General features: G+C 35.2%; 1 protein-coding gene across 5 annotated transcripts in view; it reads left to right on the plus strand.

The window, feature by feature from the left end:
- The window catches only part of PCLO (piccolo presynaptic cytomatrix protein), a 354,626-nt gene that overhangs the window by 153,154 nt on the left and 187,540 nt on the right, over window positions 1–13,932 (plus strand). For all 5 annotated transcript variants that reach the window (XM_045827052.1, XM_045827055.1, XM_045827056.1 and 2 more), the window contains exon 5: window positions 8,564–13,649. In XM_045827052.1, coding sequence (XP_045683008.1) covers window positions 8,564–13,649 — 5,086 coding nt within the window. The remainder of the gene's footprint in view (window positions 1–8,563; window positions 13,650–13,932) is intronic.

Consider the following 13,932-nt stretch of genomic DNA (forward strand, 5'->3'; position numbering starts at 1 on the left):
AAAGCCTCACTGTAAACTAGAACTCAGCATGTTAGAATATTGCCCACTGTCTGTAGGACCAGCTTCTGCTTCTGACTTTTCTATTTCCTATAATGGCACCATCATTCCCACAGTATCTGATTTTCCAGTCTGAGTAATCTGAGGTCTCTTCTTACACACTCTTTGCTCTACACATCTAGTATATCACAGTGCTGTTCCTTAGCTCCCATGCCTAAGGACACTATCCCACTTATGACCTGCATAACCTTTCACCAATAATTTGAGTAATTCTATTACTGGTCACCTTGCCTTCTGTTTCCCCCTTCTCCAGTGCACAGCTGCCAGATAATTATTTTCCATGGTCCAGACAGTTTAACTCAGATACTTACAGTGATTATCTATTGCTTGTTAAATATAAACAATGTGTCCTAATATTTTGTTAAAGTACTGCTTTTTGTATTAATTTGCACTTTTATCATTTATGTCATTTTCTATCATACTTTTTTATTTTACAACTTCAATATGTATATATTTGTTATTTCCAAATTAAGTGTATGTATTAAGTTACTGATATATTATTTATAATATAAAATATTGACAAAAATAAAAATCAGTGAAATCAATAAAAATTATCATTTTATTTACATGTGATTTCTTTATCATTGTATTTATTTAAATGTAGCTATATTTGACCACATTAAGATATGATTTATGATACTCTTTTATAGAGAGCATAGATTGACTGCACTTCAATATTTTAGAAATTTTAAGTCTGAAATTTTTTGATTGGGATTAATTGAAATGAAACTTCTAGATTGAGCTGATTTTTGTATTTTGACATTTAGTTTTAATGACCTTCATAACAAAAAAAGATAACCCACAAGCATATAGCAGAAATGAGTGAAGTGGATCAAAGATCATATTGCTCAATCTTGCTATTTTCTGAATTTAAAATAGAAAACAAATTTTTTTCTTAATTGTTGAAATTCAACAAATAAATGTTAATCTTCTGATACCAATCATCAGAAAATGAGATGGTTTTAAATATTTTTAAACAAAAGGCTTTAAAACCCACTAAAGTTCTTTATGTGGAAGATTCATAAAGAGAATAAAATATTTTCTTTAAAGTTTATTAAATGAGTAGATATGACAGCTTTAAAAATGATGTTTCATTTTATATAGCATAATCATATAATTTCCAAATATCTGTCTTCAAAGGAGCATTTTTAAAGAAACAGCTATTTATTTTTCCTTAATACTTAAAATGTAGCACATTGCTAATAACCAGGGTTTAATTTTTTCCTAAATATCTAATAAGTAGTATATTACTGAAAACCAGTTGTCATCACTAAAAAGTTGAGCACCTTTGGGATTCTTCTACTTGTGTTTAAAAATAATTAAATCTTCACAATTATAACTCTTCAAGTTAATTTCTTGTGATATAATCACTAAACCTGTAGTTAAAATATATTCATAGTTATTCTCTATCATTACAAAATATTAAAGATATTTTTTGAAATATGAAGGTCTCATTAGTATTGAGCATATACTATATCTGTAAAATCTTGAGTCATTCTCTGCAATTATGGCTTACTTGTAACAGACCTGAGTAAATGAATCTCTTATGTACTGCTGTCTCTATAAACTTACTCTTAAAAAAAAAAAACAATTCCAATCAGAAAAGCTGCTCCTCAGTGTTTAATATGTAGTTTTTCATTAAATATATATATGTGTATGTATTTTTGTGTGTGTGTATATACCTTTATTAAACCAATCCCTCAATATTGAGGCTATCTTCATTTGTACATTATTCCTTAATGTCTCACAAATGTTAAGTCTTGAAGGATTTTATTATTGAAACAGATTGTTGAACATTATAAACTGAGCATGTTAGATATATCTACACTTTGCTTCTATTATTATGTAACCTTTTGTTTTTTACTTTGTTCTAGTAATTTTTCTCCAAGCGTTCCACAGTTATATCTTTGCTTTTTCTAACAATATATGCTAACAAACACATACATGCAGTTTGATTTGTTGTATTGTGTTTTACATATTACTTTAGCCATTCTTCCATGATAGAAAAAAGTTTACCCAGAACATGTGACTTTTTAAAATACTATTAAATAAGAAAACTCAAATGAAGATTATGTCCTTGTTACTTAATTTACTGAAAATTTATAAAGTACCAGAATGTTCTTTTGGTGAAAATAATATAAATTTGTGATAGTGTCATAATATCACTTGCTATAATGCAAAAGCATTATATTATAGCTTTATTTTATAAAGCGTATGTGTTTAGACAATGTGTTATTAGTGATAATAGATATAATACAGATATCAAATCGTTTTTCTGATAATTTCAAACATTTTTGGCCAACTTGTGTCAGATCTTACTTAACTTGGTCATTGTTGCTTTTACCTTGTAAAATTGCGGATGAAAAGCTTATAACAATATGGAGTGTAAGCTTCTTATTCATGTGTTTCTATGTTTCTTACATTATTAGTATTATCTTTAACACAGGATTTTTTCATGAAAATCTTTTTAAGGAATATTTTGTCTACCACTTACCTAATATAGGAAAGTTGGTTTAATTGAAACTGGGTAATATGAGGCACAAATCTGCCTAACTGAACAATAAGCCTCAGTGTAGAGGTGAACAAATGAAACAACTGCCTCACTCTACCTTTTCCTTACAGCATAACTTCCACTGTTTCCCAGGATTCTCACAGACCATGCAACCAAATGACATGAGAAATAAATGAATAGTGGTGCTAATCTTTTTATTAAATGGTAGTAAGATATAATTTTAGATTGAAAATACAGCAACAATGTTAATGTTTTCTTCTTATAGTCCCATTACATAATTTGGTATATTTGCCTGGGCTTCTGCACGCCACGGTCAAGACTTCTGACTTAATAGGTTAGCTTGGCTTTCTTGATCTTCTAAAGGATGCCTCCAATATAACTTTCAAGCATCCTAATATTCCACATTAGTGAGAAATAGAAAGCCCAAATAGGCCTTTGTGTAATTCTTGAATGTAGTTTGTGCTATCTCTCTTTTGAACTTGATCTTATTTCTTCTCTGTACACTGATGCTGCACTCTTACATTAAACCCATGAGAAAAATCCTACCTGGACCACTGGACCACTGACATCCTTAGTGGCAGTCATTTTTGCTGCTGAACTCCCTATTCTGATAAGTTTTAAATTAGTTTCCCTTGCAAATCAAAATAACACTCTTAATTTACTTTTTACTATATTAGAGTCACTATGTCAAGTACTTTTTCTGTCATTTAATCCATGTAACTAATGATAAGGTAAATATTATCAAATCTGTTTTAAAAAGGGAGAAACCAACTTTCTGTGCTCAAGCTCACATATATGAGAAACAGCAAAGATAAGACTATAGTTCAGATGTAATTATGAAGGCTGAGATTTTTAAACACTATATATAATGCTTTTTTCCTGTGACACTTTTAACATACTGCCTTTTCATAATTATTATTATCCATATCACTTGGCAACTCCCACTATAATCCCAAACACTTTGTGTAACTTTTACATTGTTTATATATTAGTTATTTTACTTACTCATTTATTTGTCACTTTGTCATATTAATATGGTATATTATTTGCATTTCTTTGTTGCCACATCATTTTCTTTCCATTCATTGCTGTCTTTCAAATGTGTATGTCAAATGGAATTAAAGTTTTTTCTGAAATATAATAAATAATGTGATAGGTATATTCTTCTTTACTTTTTTAGCTTAATACTTTAAAATTACATGCTACTACAGAATTCTCTCTTTTTACTTTTATACTCAACAGAATACATTTGAAACACTACACAGAAACACGATAGCTTTCTGAATAAAAACCAAAATTTGAACATCCTTTAGCATAAACTTTTATTTCTAACTAAAATGACTCAGGGGTTAACATTCAAGTTATGTATAGCTACTATATATAATGGCATCATAATCAGAAAGGATGAAAAATAATGTTTTCTGTAGTGAAAAAGATTCCCCTGTAGGTAGGACTGAGTTTTCTCTCCAGACTCAATAAATTTTATGGACTTAATCGTGTTCACAGTGTTTGGAGCACTCTAACTAGCAAGCTATTTTGACCCAAACATTCTATAAATGATTAAATATTCTTCATTTGTTGTTTTACTTTGGCTCATTAAAATAAATGACTTGGGGGAAATTAACAAAAAACTTAATATCACACCCTTTCTTTGTATAATATTATATTCATCAGGAATCCAGTTCTTTTTTTTTAAGATTTTATTTATTTATTTTTAGAGAGGGAAGTAAGAAAGAGAGAGAGAGAGAGAGAGAAACATCAATGTGTGGTTGCTGGGGGCTGTGGCCTGCAACCTAGGCACGTGCCCTGACTGGGAATCGAATTTGCGACACTTTGGTTCGCAGCTCGAGTTTAATCCACTGAGCTACGCCAGCCAGGCAGGATTCCAGTTCTTAACCCCAATAATATACAGATAATTTCAATTTCCATTTAGACTTCAACATGGAAGTCTAAAAGTTTCATTGGGGAAAACAGCAGAACTAAGTTTGGCAATTCAGAGGTGTCTTGGTGTATTTGTCACTACAGCAGATGTCTCAAGATGAGACACCACGCAATGAGTTTCAAATGGATCTCAATTCACTGACTTTCTGCAGTAGAATATTGGAAGGAAGAAGAATTCTCTACTCTTTGCTTTATACTGAAAAGTAAAAGAATATGAATTTTGGCCTCTGGAAATTTTGTTATTGTTTCATATACACAAACTAGGCAGGCTCAAGTAACCATAATTTTATATATGGGAAATGCACGATACATAATAATAAACAAAAGTCAGTATAATAGGTGTAATGGAAAATATACTTAGAAAAACATAGGAAAATGTGTTCCTTGGGGGAGCTGGCAAAAATAACATTGCTTTCTTTTTAAAAAACATATGCTTAAATTATGGCTGTTCCCACTCATTGCTTCTACCTAAGATGACAAACAAAATTCTCATGCAGAGTATAGATACTGGAATTTTATTCTTATGTAATAATTTCAGAGGTTATTCTAGATGTATTTTGTAAAAAATAAAATGGATAATTAAACACCTGACTAAATGAAGAAAATAATACAAAATAAGAAAATTCAGTAACATTTATACACATATGTATGTGTATTGTATATGTATGTCACTTAGAAAGAACCATTTGAATCTATTTACTTCATTAGATATTAATAGGTTAGTAAATTGTTTGACATTCTTCTCAAAAATGAGTATACAGCTACATGTTTTTTGAAGCAACTGAGAGAAAAGTCTCAGTCTTTTAGTTCTAAAGACGTTTGGGAGAAAATAACCCCAATTATTCTTTCCTCACATAAATCCTTTGATCATATTTTTCTAGAATTACAATACTTCAGTCATCTGTTTGAAGTTTGAATAATTAGAGAAAATCAGACCCAGATTACAAGCTGTGTTTTACAGCCTTCTTAGTTCCATGTACTCTTTCATGTGTGATCAAATCATTCCTTTTTTAAGATACGTTATTTACAAAGCAAGGTTTTGAGATGTTAAATCTCTATAGGCTGCTTAACCTATATCAGTACAAATTGCACTAGTACTAGCACCAGGTATGTCATGAAGGAGAGTGGATAGCCACAGAAAGGATAAATGGATGGACAGATGAGTACCTCAATGTGCTGATCTCTGTATACAAAGAAAAACTTTGTTTAAATTTTAGCAGCAGGTGAAAAGATGAATGTGTGGGTACCTTCAATCAAAGAGGCAAATGATCTGATGATTAACAAGTTAATATTGTAATGAAGAAGCAGGTCACTGACCTTTGTCAGCAGACTTTATACCTATGCCACTTTAGTATGATAAAAATTGACATTATGATTTTTTTCATTATATTATGGTACAATAACATTACCAAATGTTCCTTCTGAACAGTTCAGCCAAATGGCCTTTGGTCACCTCACTTGATTTTCTTATTAGCCAATTCTAACATTTATCTTAGACCCATAAATCTGCAGAACAAAATCTTCCCAGATCTTGCCACTTTATAATAAGGAAAAGAAGAGGTCTTAGTGGGCTGGGGGAGCGGATCCTCACAGCATCATCATAGGTAAATTATGATTGAATCCTCTGAGGAGTATGGGGGAAAGAGACCAAGAAGACAGAGGCAGGAGGGAAAAGGGGGTAAAACATATTACTGGAGAAAGAAGGAAAGCATGAACACCAGAGCCTCATAAAAGGGATTGTAGGGTAGGTATTTTGTTATTTATTTGTGTTAGTCTTCTGTCTAATGCATCTTAATTTCCTTTGTCATATTATATATGTCTGGTCCTAAACTTATTTTTTGTAAAATGTCATTAGAACATTCAGAATCTATTGAATAAAATTATAATTTATATTTTATTATACTCAATGAATTGTTATATATAACAGCGATAGCATTTTTTCTATATATGTATAGTTTTGTTACATTGTTATGTTTTATAATATATGCAGACACAAAATAAAGAGTACAAATGAATCCACCAAACTTTGATTATGAAAGATCATTTTCTTGACCTTTTATTCACAAGAAGCTTAGGTACTCCACCCCTGTGCTTATGTTGTTTACTGTGATTTAGTGAAACTTGGGAAAGAAGACAAGGAAAGACATAGAAAGCATACTAGATTCAAAAGTGTGCTATGGCATTGTGTGGAATGTGAGGAAAGGGAAATTTCCCTCCACTGTGATCATCCAAAAAGATTTTATTAAAAGAATGCTTTGCCTGTGCTTACTTCTTCAATATGAAGCTCTTAAAAGAAAGGACACAGTTTTTGAGTGCTCATTAGCCCTACTACTATAGTCGTAAAACTGTAAATAAGTAACCTTTTCCTACAAAGGCATTTGAAATGGTCCAGGGAAATTTAATTCTTGGTAAACCAAAGGGTAGGCACTGATTTTTGGAGTAACTTGTGAAAAATATATCAGACTGCCTTTTTAAAATTGAGTTATGTTGTAAATTCAACTAAAGCATTTTACTCTATGGTGTGTCAAGTTACATCTCTGAGCGTTCATAATAAAGACATATATAGAGATGCAAATGATTGTAAAATGAATAGCAAGCCAACCACTTCTATATTGATGAACGCTGTAGGTAAAAGAAGGAGGATGCAGGGAAGGATGTGGAAAAGGCGGAAGAGAAAAGGAAGGAAAGCAGGAAAGAAGAGATATGTTTTTGCATGTTTGTTGTTTGTTATCCTACCTGACATCTGTTCATTTCATCTGTAGATAGATTGGAGGAGCACATGCCAGCACACCCAATAAAAATATTGAAATGGTTAATTCAAGACACAGACTTGGAATTGAGTGACCTTATAGACCAGCATTGAATAAACATGTCCTTGTGCAGCTCTTTGACCTCTTCCTTTCAAAGGAGTGTGGGGTTTTTTGATGTTTTCCTTCAAACATGGAAACTAACTGGATCAGCTGGGTTTTCAATTGCTCATAGGTTTTTAAAATTTGGACTTATACAAAAAGTCTCTGTGTTTAACATTTTTATTTAAGGCCTCTGATTCTGAATCAAATTGTTTTCATGACCATATCATAGGAAAGCAATCAGTCAAGCCTCTGATTTGCCTACTGTCTGTCTCAGCTCCCCAGAAAGCCCATGTTTCCATTCACAAAATTGGTGGTGGTTCTAATTGAAGGGAGCTGACTTCAAAATTCTTTGAAGGTAAAAATCCAAGTATTTTTGAAGTAGGAAGATGTTTGTAAGTGATAGTTGTTAAATATCTTGGGGTAGGATGCTGATGATAAATGTGATTAACAACTCTACAAAAATAATAGCTATTTCTCTTTTACTAAAGTCATGTGTCAGGCCAATTATTGTGTTACTTTTTCACAGTTTACAATTCTAAGCATTCTATTCAAGTAATACAACATTATAGTATTAACCTCAATATCAAGTAAGTGTAGTTTTTAAAGGCATTTTAAAAATGTTTTTAAAAAGCAGTGCCTTGTTTGAATCTCTCTCAGGAAAAAAAAAGTTCCTTGGTGGTAGGTGAGGCAAATATCATTATGGCCCCATAATGATATATGCTCACTTTAGTTAATTTTCCAACATCCCATAATACTTGTAGCCAGGTAAAAGCCCATCCTCTGATTCTTTCTTTGCCTGGCCTCATAATCCAGAAGTATTAACTATATCAGTGGAAACTTATCATTAATTTTTTTCTTTGATAATTTGAATTCCATTTCAAAGTAAATATACTGATAAAGAAAATCATGTTTTTTGAAGGAAAATGGTATTGAAATATAAACAGATAGAATATTAATTAATGAAAAATATTGTGAATTGACATTTAAATTAATATTAAATGAAAACTAACCTTAATCAATATGTATTAACTACTTTCTTTTTCTTTTCTGCCCAAAGATTTATTTAAAACAATACTGGCATACAGTTGAATACATTTTTCTATATTTTTCCCTGTTCATAATAGTTATTTGTGAGTAATGGAGAGGCCATTTTATTAGTTTAATCACTTTAAGTTTTCCTGTATTTCTTCCTCCCTGATAGGAAAAGGAAGATGACAAATCAGACACATCAAGTTCTCAACAGCCCAAAAGCCCACAAGGTCTGAGTGACACAGGATATTCTTCTGATGGCATATCAGGTTCACTTGGTGAAATTCCAAGTCTTATTCCAAGTGATGAAAAGGATTTGCTGAAGGGACTCAAGAAGGACTCTTTTTTACAAGAAAGCAGCCTCTCCAGCTCCTCAGATTTGGCTAAGTTAGAAAGTACTGTCCTCTCCATTTTGGAAGCCCAGGCAAGTACACTTGTTGAAGACAAGTCAGGAAAGAAAACACAACCTCAAGTGGTTTCTCCTGAACCACCTAAGGATGAGCATAAAACTCAGAGTTTAACTGAAACACTAGAAACTATAATTTCGGAAGAGAAGCTCAAAGAGAGTCAAGAAGAAAAAGATGAATTTATGAAAGATGGCCAAAAAGATTCTGCTTCCAGAAAGGACCACAAAGAAAAGTCTGAGTTTTTTGATGACATAGCTACAAGAAGACAGCCTTATGATTCAGTTGAAGACAGTAGTGAAAGTGAAAACTCACCTGTTCCACAAAGAAAACGGAGAACTAGTATTGGTTCATCAAGCAGTGATGAGTACAAACAGGAAGATAGTCAAGAATCAGGTGAAGAGGAGGACTTTATTCGCAAACAAATCATAGAAATGAGTGCTGATGAAGATGCTTCAGGTTCTGAAGATGATGAGTTCATTAGGGACCAGCTCAAAGAGATCAGTAGTGCTATTGAGAGCCAAAAGAAGGAAGAAACAAAGGGGAAAGGGAAAGTAACATCAGGGAAACACAAGCGACTGACTCGAAAAAGTAGCACAAGCTTTGATGATGATGCAGGGAGACGCCATTCATGGCATGATGAAGATGATGAGACATTTGATGAAAGTCCTGAAATTAAATACAGAGAAACTAAAAGTCAGGAGAGTGAAGAACTTGTAGTTGCTGGCGGCGGAGGGCTACGTCGATTTAAAACAATTGAACTCAACAGCACGATAGCAGATAAATACTCTACAGAGTCATCACAGAAAAAAACAGTATTGTATTTTGATGAAGAGCCAGAATTAGAAATGGAAAGCCTGACAGACTCACCAGAAGATAGGTCAAGAGGGGAAGGATCTTCAAGTCTTCATGCTTCCAGCTTCACTCCAGGCACATCCCCTACATCAGTGTCATCACTTGATGAGGACAGTGACAGTAGCCCAAGTCACAAAAAAGGAGAGAGCAAACAGCAACGCAAAGCTCGGCACAGATCACATGGTCCTCTTTTACCCACTATTGAAGATTCTTCAGAGGAAGAAGAATTGAGAGAGGAAGAGGAATTATTGAAGGAGCAAGAAAAGCAGCGGGAATTAGAACAGCAACAAAGAAAGAGTTCTAGTAAAAAATCAAAGAAAGACAAAGATGAGCTTCGGGCTCAGAGAAGGAGGGAAAGACCAAAGACACCCCCCAGTAATCTCTCTCCCATTGAAGATGCATCTCCAACAGAAGAATTGCGTCAGGCTGCGGAAATGGAGGAGCTTCATCGATCTTCTTGTTCTGAATATTCACCTAGCATAGAGTCAGATCCAGAAGGTTTTGAAATAAGCCCAGAAAAAATCATAGAAGTGCAAAAAGTTTATAAATTGCCCACAGCTGTGTCTTTATACTCACCAACAGATGAGCATTCTATTATGCAGAAAGATGGTGGCCAAAAGGTATTAAAAAGTGCTGAGGAGATATATGAAGAAATGATGCATAAAACCCACAAATATAAAGCTTTTCCAGCTGCAAATGAACGAGATGAAATATTTGAAAAGGAGCCTTTGTATGGTGGGATGCTAATAGAAGATTACATTTATGAATCTTTAGTAGAGGACACATTCACTAGTTCAGTTGATGGCAGCCTGCTAACAAGGCAAGAAGATGAAAATGGGTTTATGCAGCAGGGAGGGAGAGAGCAAAAAATAAGACTTCCAGAACAGATTTATGATGATCCTATGCAGCAAATTACAGACCTCCAGAAAGAGTTTTATGAATTAGAAAGCTTACACTCTGTTGTGCCTCAAGAAGACATTGTTTCAAGCTCTTATATTATCCCAGAAAGCCATGAGATAGTGGATCTGGGTAGTATGGTAACTTCAACCAGTGAAGAAAAAAAATTACTAGATGCTGACGCTGCCTATGAAGAACTCATGAAGAGGCAACAGATGCAGTTAACACCTGAATCCAGTGAACCTCAGCCCCCCATCAGGGATGACCTGACAGAATCTATTATGGACTTTGATAGGTTGCCCGATGCATCTTTGACATCAAGTATTCTTTCGGGAGCATCTCTTACAGATTCAACTAGCAGTGCAACACTCTCTATTCCAGATGTTAAAATAACCCAACATTTTTCAACAGAGGAAATTGAAGATGAATATGTAACTGATTATACAAGAGAAATTCAAGAGATAATTGCCCATGAATCATTTATTTTGACATACTCTGAGCCTTCAGAAAGTGCTACAACTTTTCCACCCTCTGACACACCTTCCCTCACATCATCTGTTTCTTCAGTTTGTACCACAGATAGCTCCTCACCCATTACCACCCTTGATAGCATAACCACAGCTTATACAGAACCAGTAGACATAGTAACTAAGTTTGAAGATTCTGAGATTTCTTCATCAACATATTTTCCAGGCAGCATTATAGACTATCCAGAAGAAATAAATATATCTTTAGATCAGACTACCACACCAGATGGTAGAACTAGTGCTGATCATATTGAGATTTCCTTATCTGATATGCCACCTTCTGTCTTAGAATCTGAAGAAACTAAACCCAAGGGACTACTTGCTGATACCGTTTCTACTGACTTACCTATACCTGAAAAAGACCCAGTGAAAAAAGCCAAGAAGGAAACTGGGAATGGAATTATTCTGGAAGTTTTGGAAGCTTACAGAGATAAAAGGAAGGAGTCAGAGGTTGAACTAACAAAACTTAGCTTATCTGAAGCTGTGTTTGATCAACCACCTTCTGGAATAGTTCTTCCGATGAAGGAGGAAATCTCAACTGCATGCCTTATGTCCGGAGAAGTCTTTGGTAAAGCAAAACCTGAATCTCAGTTTCCATCTGGCAGTCCTTCTGTTTCCTCTCTTCCTACTAGTACACGTGTATTCTTACGCAGTTCTTCTTTGGACACATCAGCTCAACCTCCTCCCCCTCCTCCGCCTCCACCACCTCCTCCTCCACCTCCACCTCCTCCTCCTCCCCCACCCCTTCCTCCACCAACCTCACCTAAACCCCCTATTCATCCTAAAAAAAAGGTAACAGTTACAGCTCCAGTGACTCTAACTATGACAGCTATACCTCTAGTTGACAATGTTACTACTGTAGAGACCACAGCTGTTCCAAGGAGTAGTGGGTTTCCAGTAACAAAAATATATACCACTGCACCTCCACCTGTTCCTCCTAAGCCATCTTCAATTCCATCTGGACTTGTATTTACACATAGACCTGAGCCAAGCAAACCTCCCATTGCTCCTAAACCCGCAGTTCCTCAGCTTCCAGTAACTACACAAAAACCAACAGATACACACCCCAAACCAACAGGTCTATCTTCAACTTCAAATATGACATTAAATTTAGTCACTACAGCAGAGTATAAATTGCCTTCTCCTACCTCCCCTCTTTCCCCTCACTCTAACAAGTCCTCACCAAGATTTTCCAAATCTCTCATGGAAACTTATGTGGTTATCACATTGCCATCTGAACCCGGGACTCCAACAGATACTTCAGCTAGTCAAACAATTACTAGTTGGCCCCTGGGATCACCCTCCAAAGATCTGATTGCCATTGAACCAGTATTTTCTGTAGTTCCTTCTGTGAAGGCTGCAGAAATTTCACATTCATCAGAACAGGGCCTGTATATCTCAGGAGGTTTGGAGACATTTTCTGCCATCCCTATCACAACACTGTCTTCATGTCAAGCAGCTCCAAGTTCAGTTACACAGTTTCTTAAAACTGAAGTTTCTAAGGCTGAGGTTTCAGCAGCCAGAAGTACAGTCCCTACTGTTGGTCTCGGCAGTGTGTCTATAACAATTCCTCCAGAGCCTCTTGCTTTAGACAACCTAAACTTACAAAAGCATCAGCGTAAAGAAAACGGAAAGTTGCAACTTATCGGTGATGCCATTGATTTGCGTACAGTACCAAAAGTGGAAATTAAAGTAACTGAAAAGTGTATGGATCTTTCTGCTTCTACAATGGATTTGAAAAGGCAGACCGCAACAAATGAAGCCTATGGGAGACAAATCAGTACTGTCCAACCCTCTATTATAAATCTCAGTGCAACTTCATCAGTGGTGACTCCAATATCCCTGGTCACTGAGACAGTGACTGCTGTCACGTGCACAGTTGGTGCAAGTTACACCACAGGCACAGAGGGCTTTGTGGGTGTAGGACATGCAACAGCACCACCACTTCAGCTTACTACATCAAAGCATGCTGAGCTCCCATACAGGATACCAGGTGGCCAGTCCTTTCCTACAGTTAGGCAGGAAGCACCAATAAATTTATCTTTAGGTACTTCAGCACATGCAATGGCACTGGCTACTACGAAGCCCGTTACTATGCCTCCTATTGGTGTCACAAATGGATGGAGTGACAGCACCATGTCCCGGGGAATCGCTGATGGAGAAGTAGTGGATCTCAGTACAACAAAGTCTCATAGAACTGTAGTAACAATGGATGAATCTACTTCAGGTGTGGTGACCAAAATAATAGAAGATGATGAAAAACCTGTTGATCTGACTGCAGGGAGAAGAGCTGTGTGCTGTGATATGGTTTATAAGTTACCTTTTGGAAGGAGCTGCACAGCACAGCAGCCTGCAACTACTCTTCCTGAGGATCGTTTTGGTTATAGGGATGACCACTATCAGTATGATCGATCAGGGCCATATGGTTACAGAGGGATTGGGGGAATGAAACCTTCCATGTCTGACACTAACTTAGCAGAAGCTGGACATTTTTTCTATAAAAGTAAGAATGCTTTTGATTATTCAGGAGAAACTGATGCAGCAGTAGATCTAACTTCAGGGAGAAGTTCTGCAGGTCAGTATGATGTGGCATCAGACCTTTCCCTGAAATATCATGGTGTTCCTCATCTCATATCAGGATGAAAATGTGGTCCCTTTTCCATTTTGTTACTTTTTGTCTTTCTTTGGATATTTTGGCAACATATTTTGAAGTACATGTGCACTTTTATTTCTCTATTTTTTTAGAAATTTTTTCTGCCCAAAGTCATTGCATGTGCCTGCATGTTCAACATTGCTTTTACTCAGCATTTAATTAGGTTAACCAGTGAATTTGCATGCAGCCCCATTAATTTTGTTCA

The sequence above is a fragment of the Phyllostomus hastatus genome, unplaced genomic scaffold (assembly GCF_019186645.2).
Source record: "Phyllostomus hastatus isolate PE091 unplaced genomic scaffold, TTU_PhHast_1.1 phas_scaffold_78, whole genome shotgun sequence".
Lineage (NCBI taxonomy): Eukaryota > Metazoa > Chordata > Mammalia > Chiroptera > Phyllostomidae > Phyllostomus > Phyllostomus hastatus.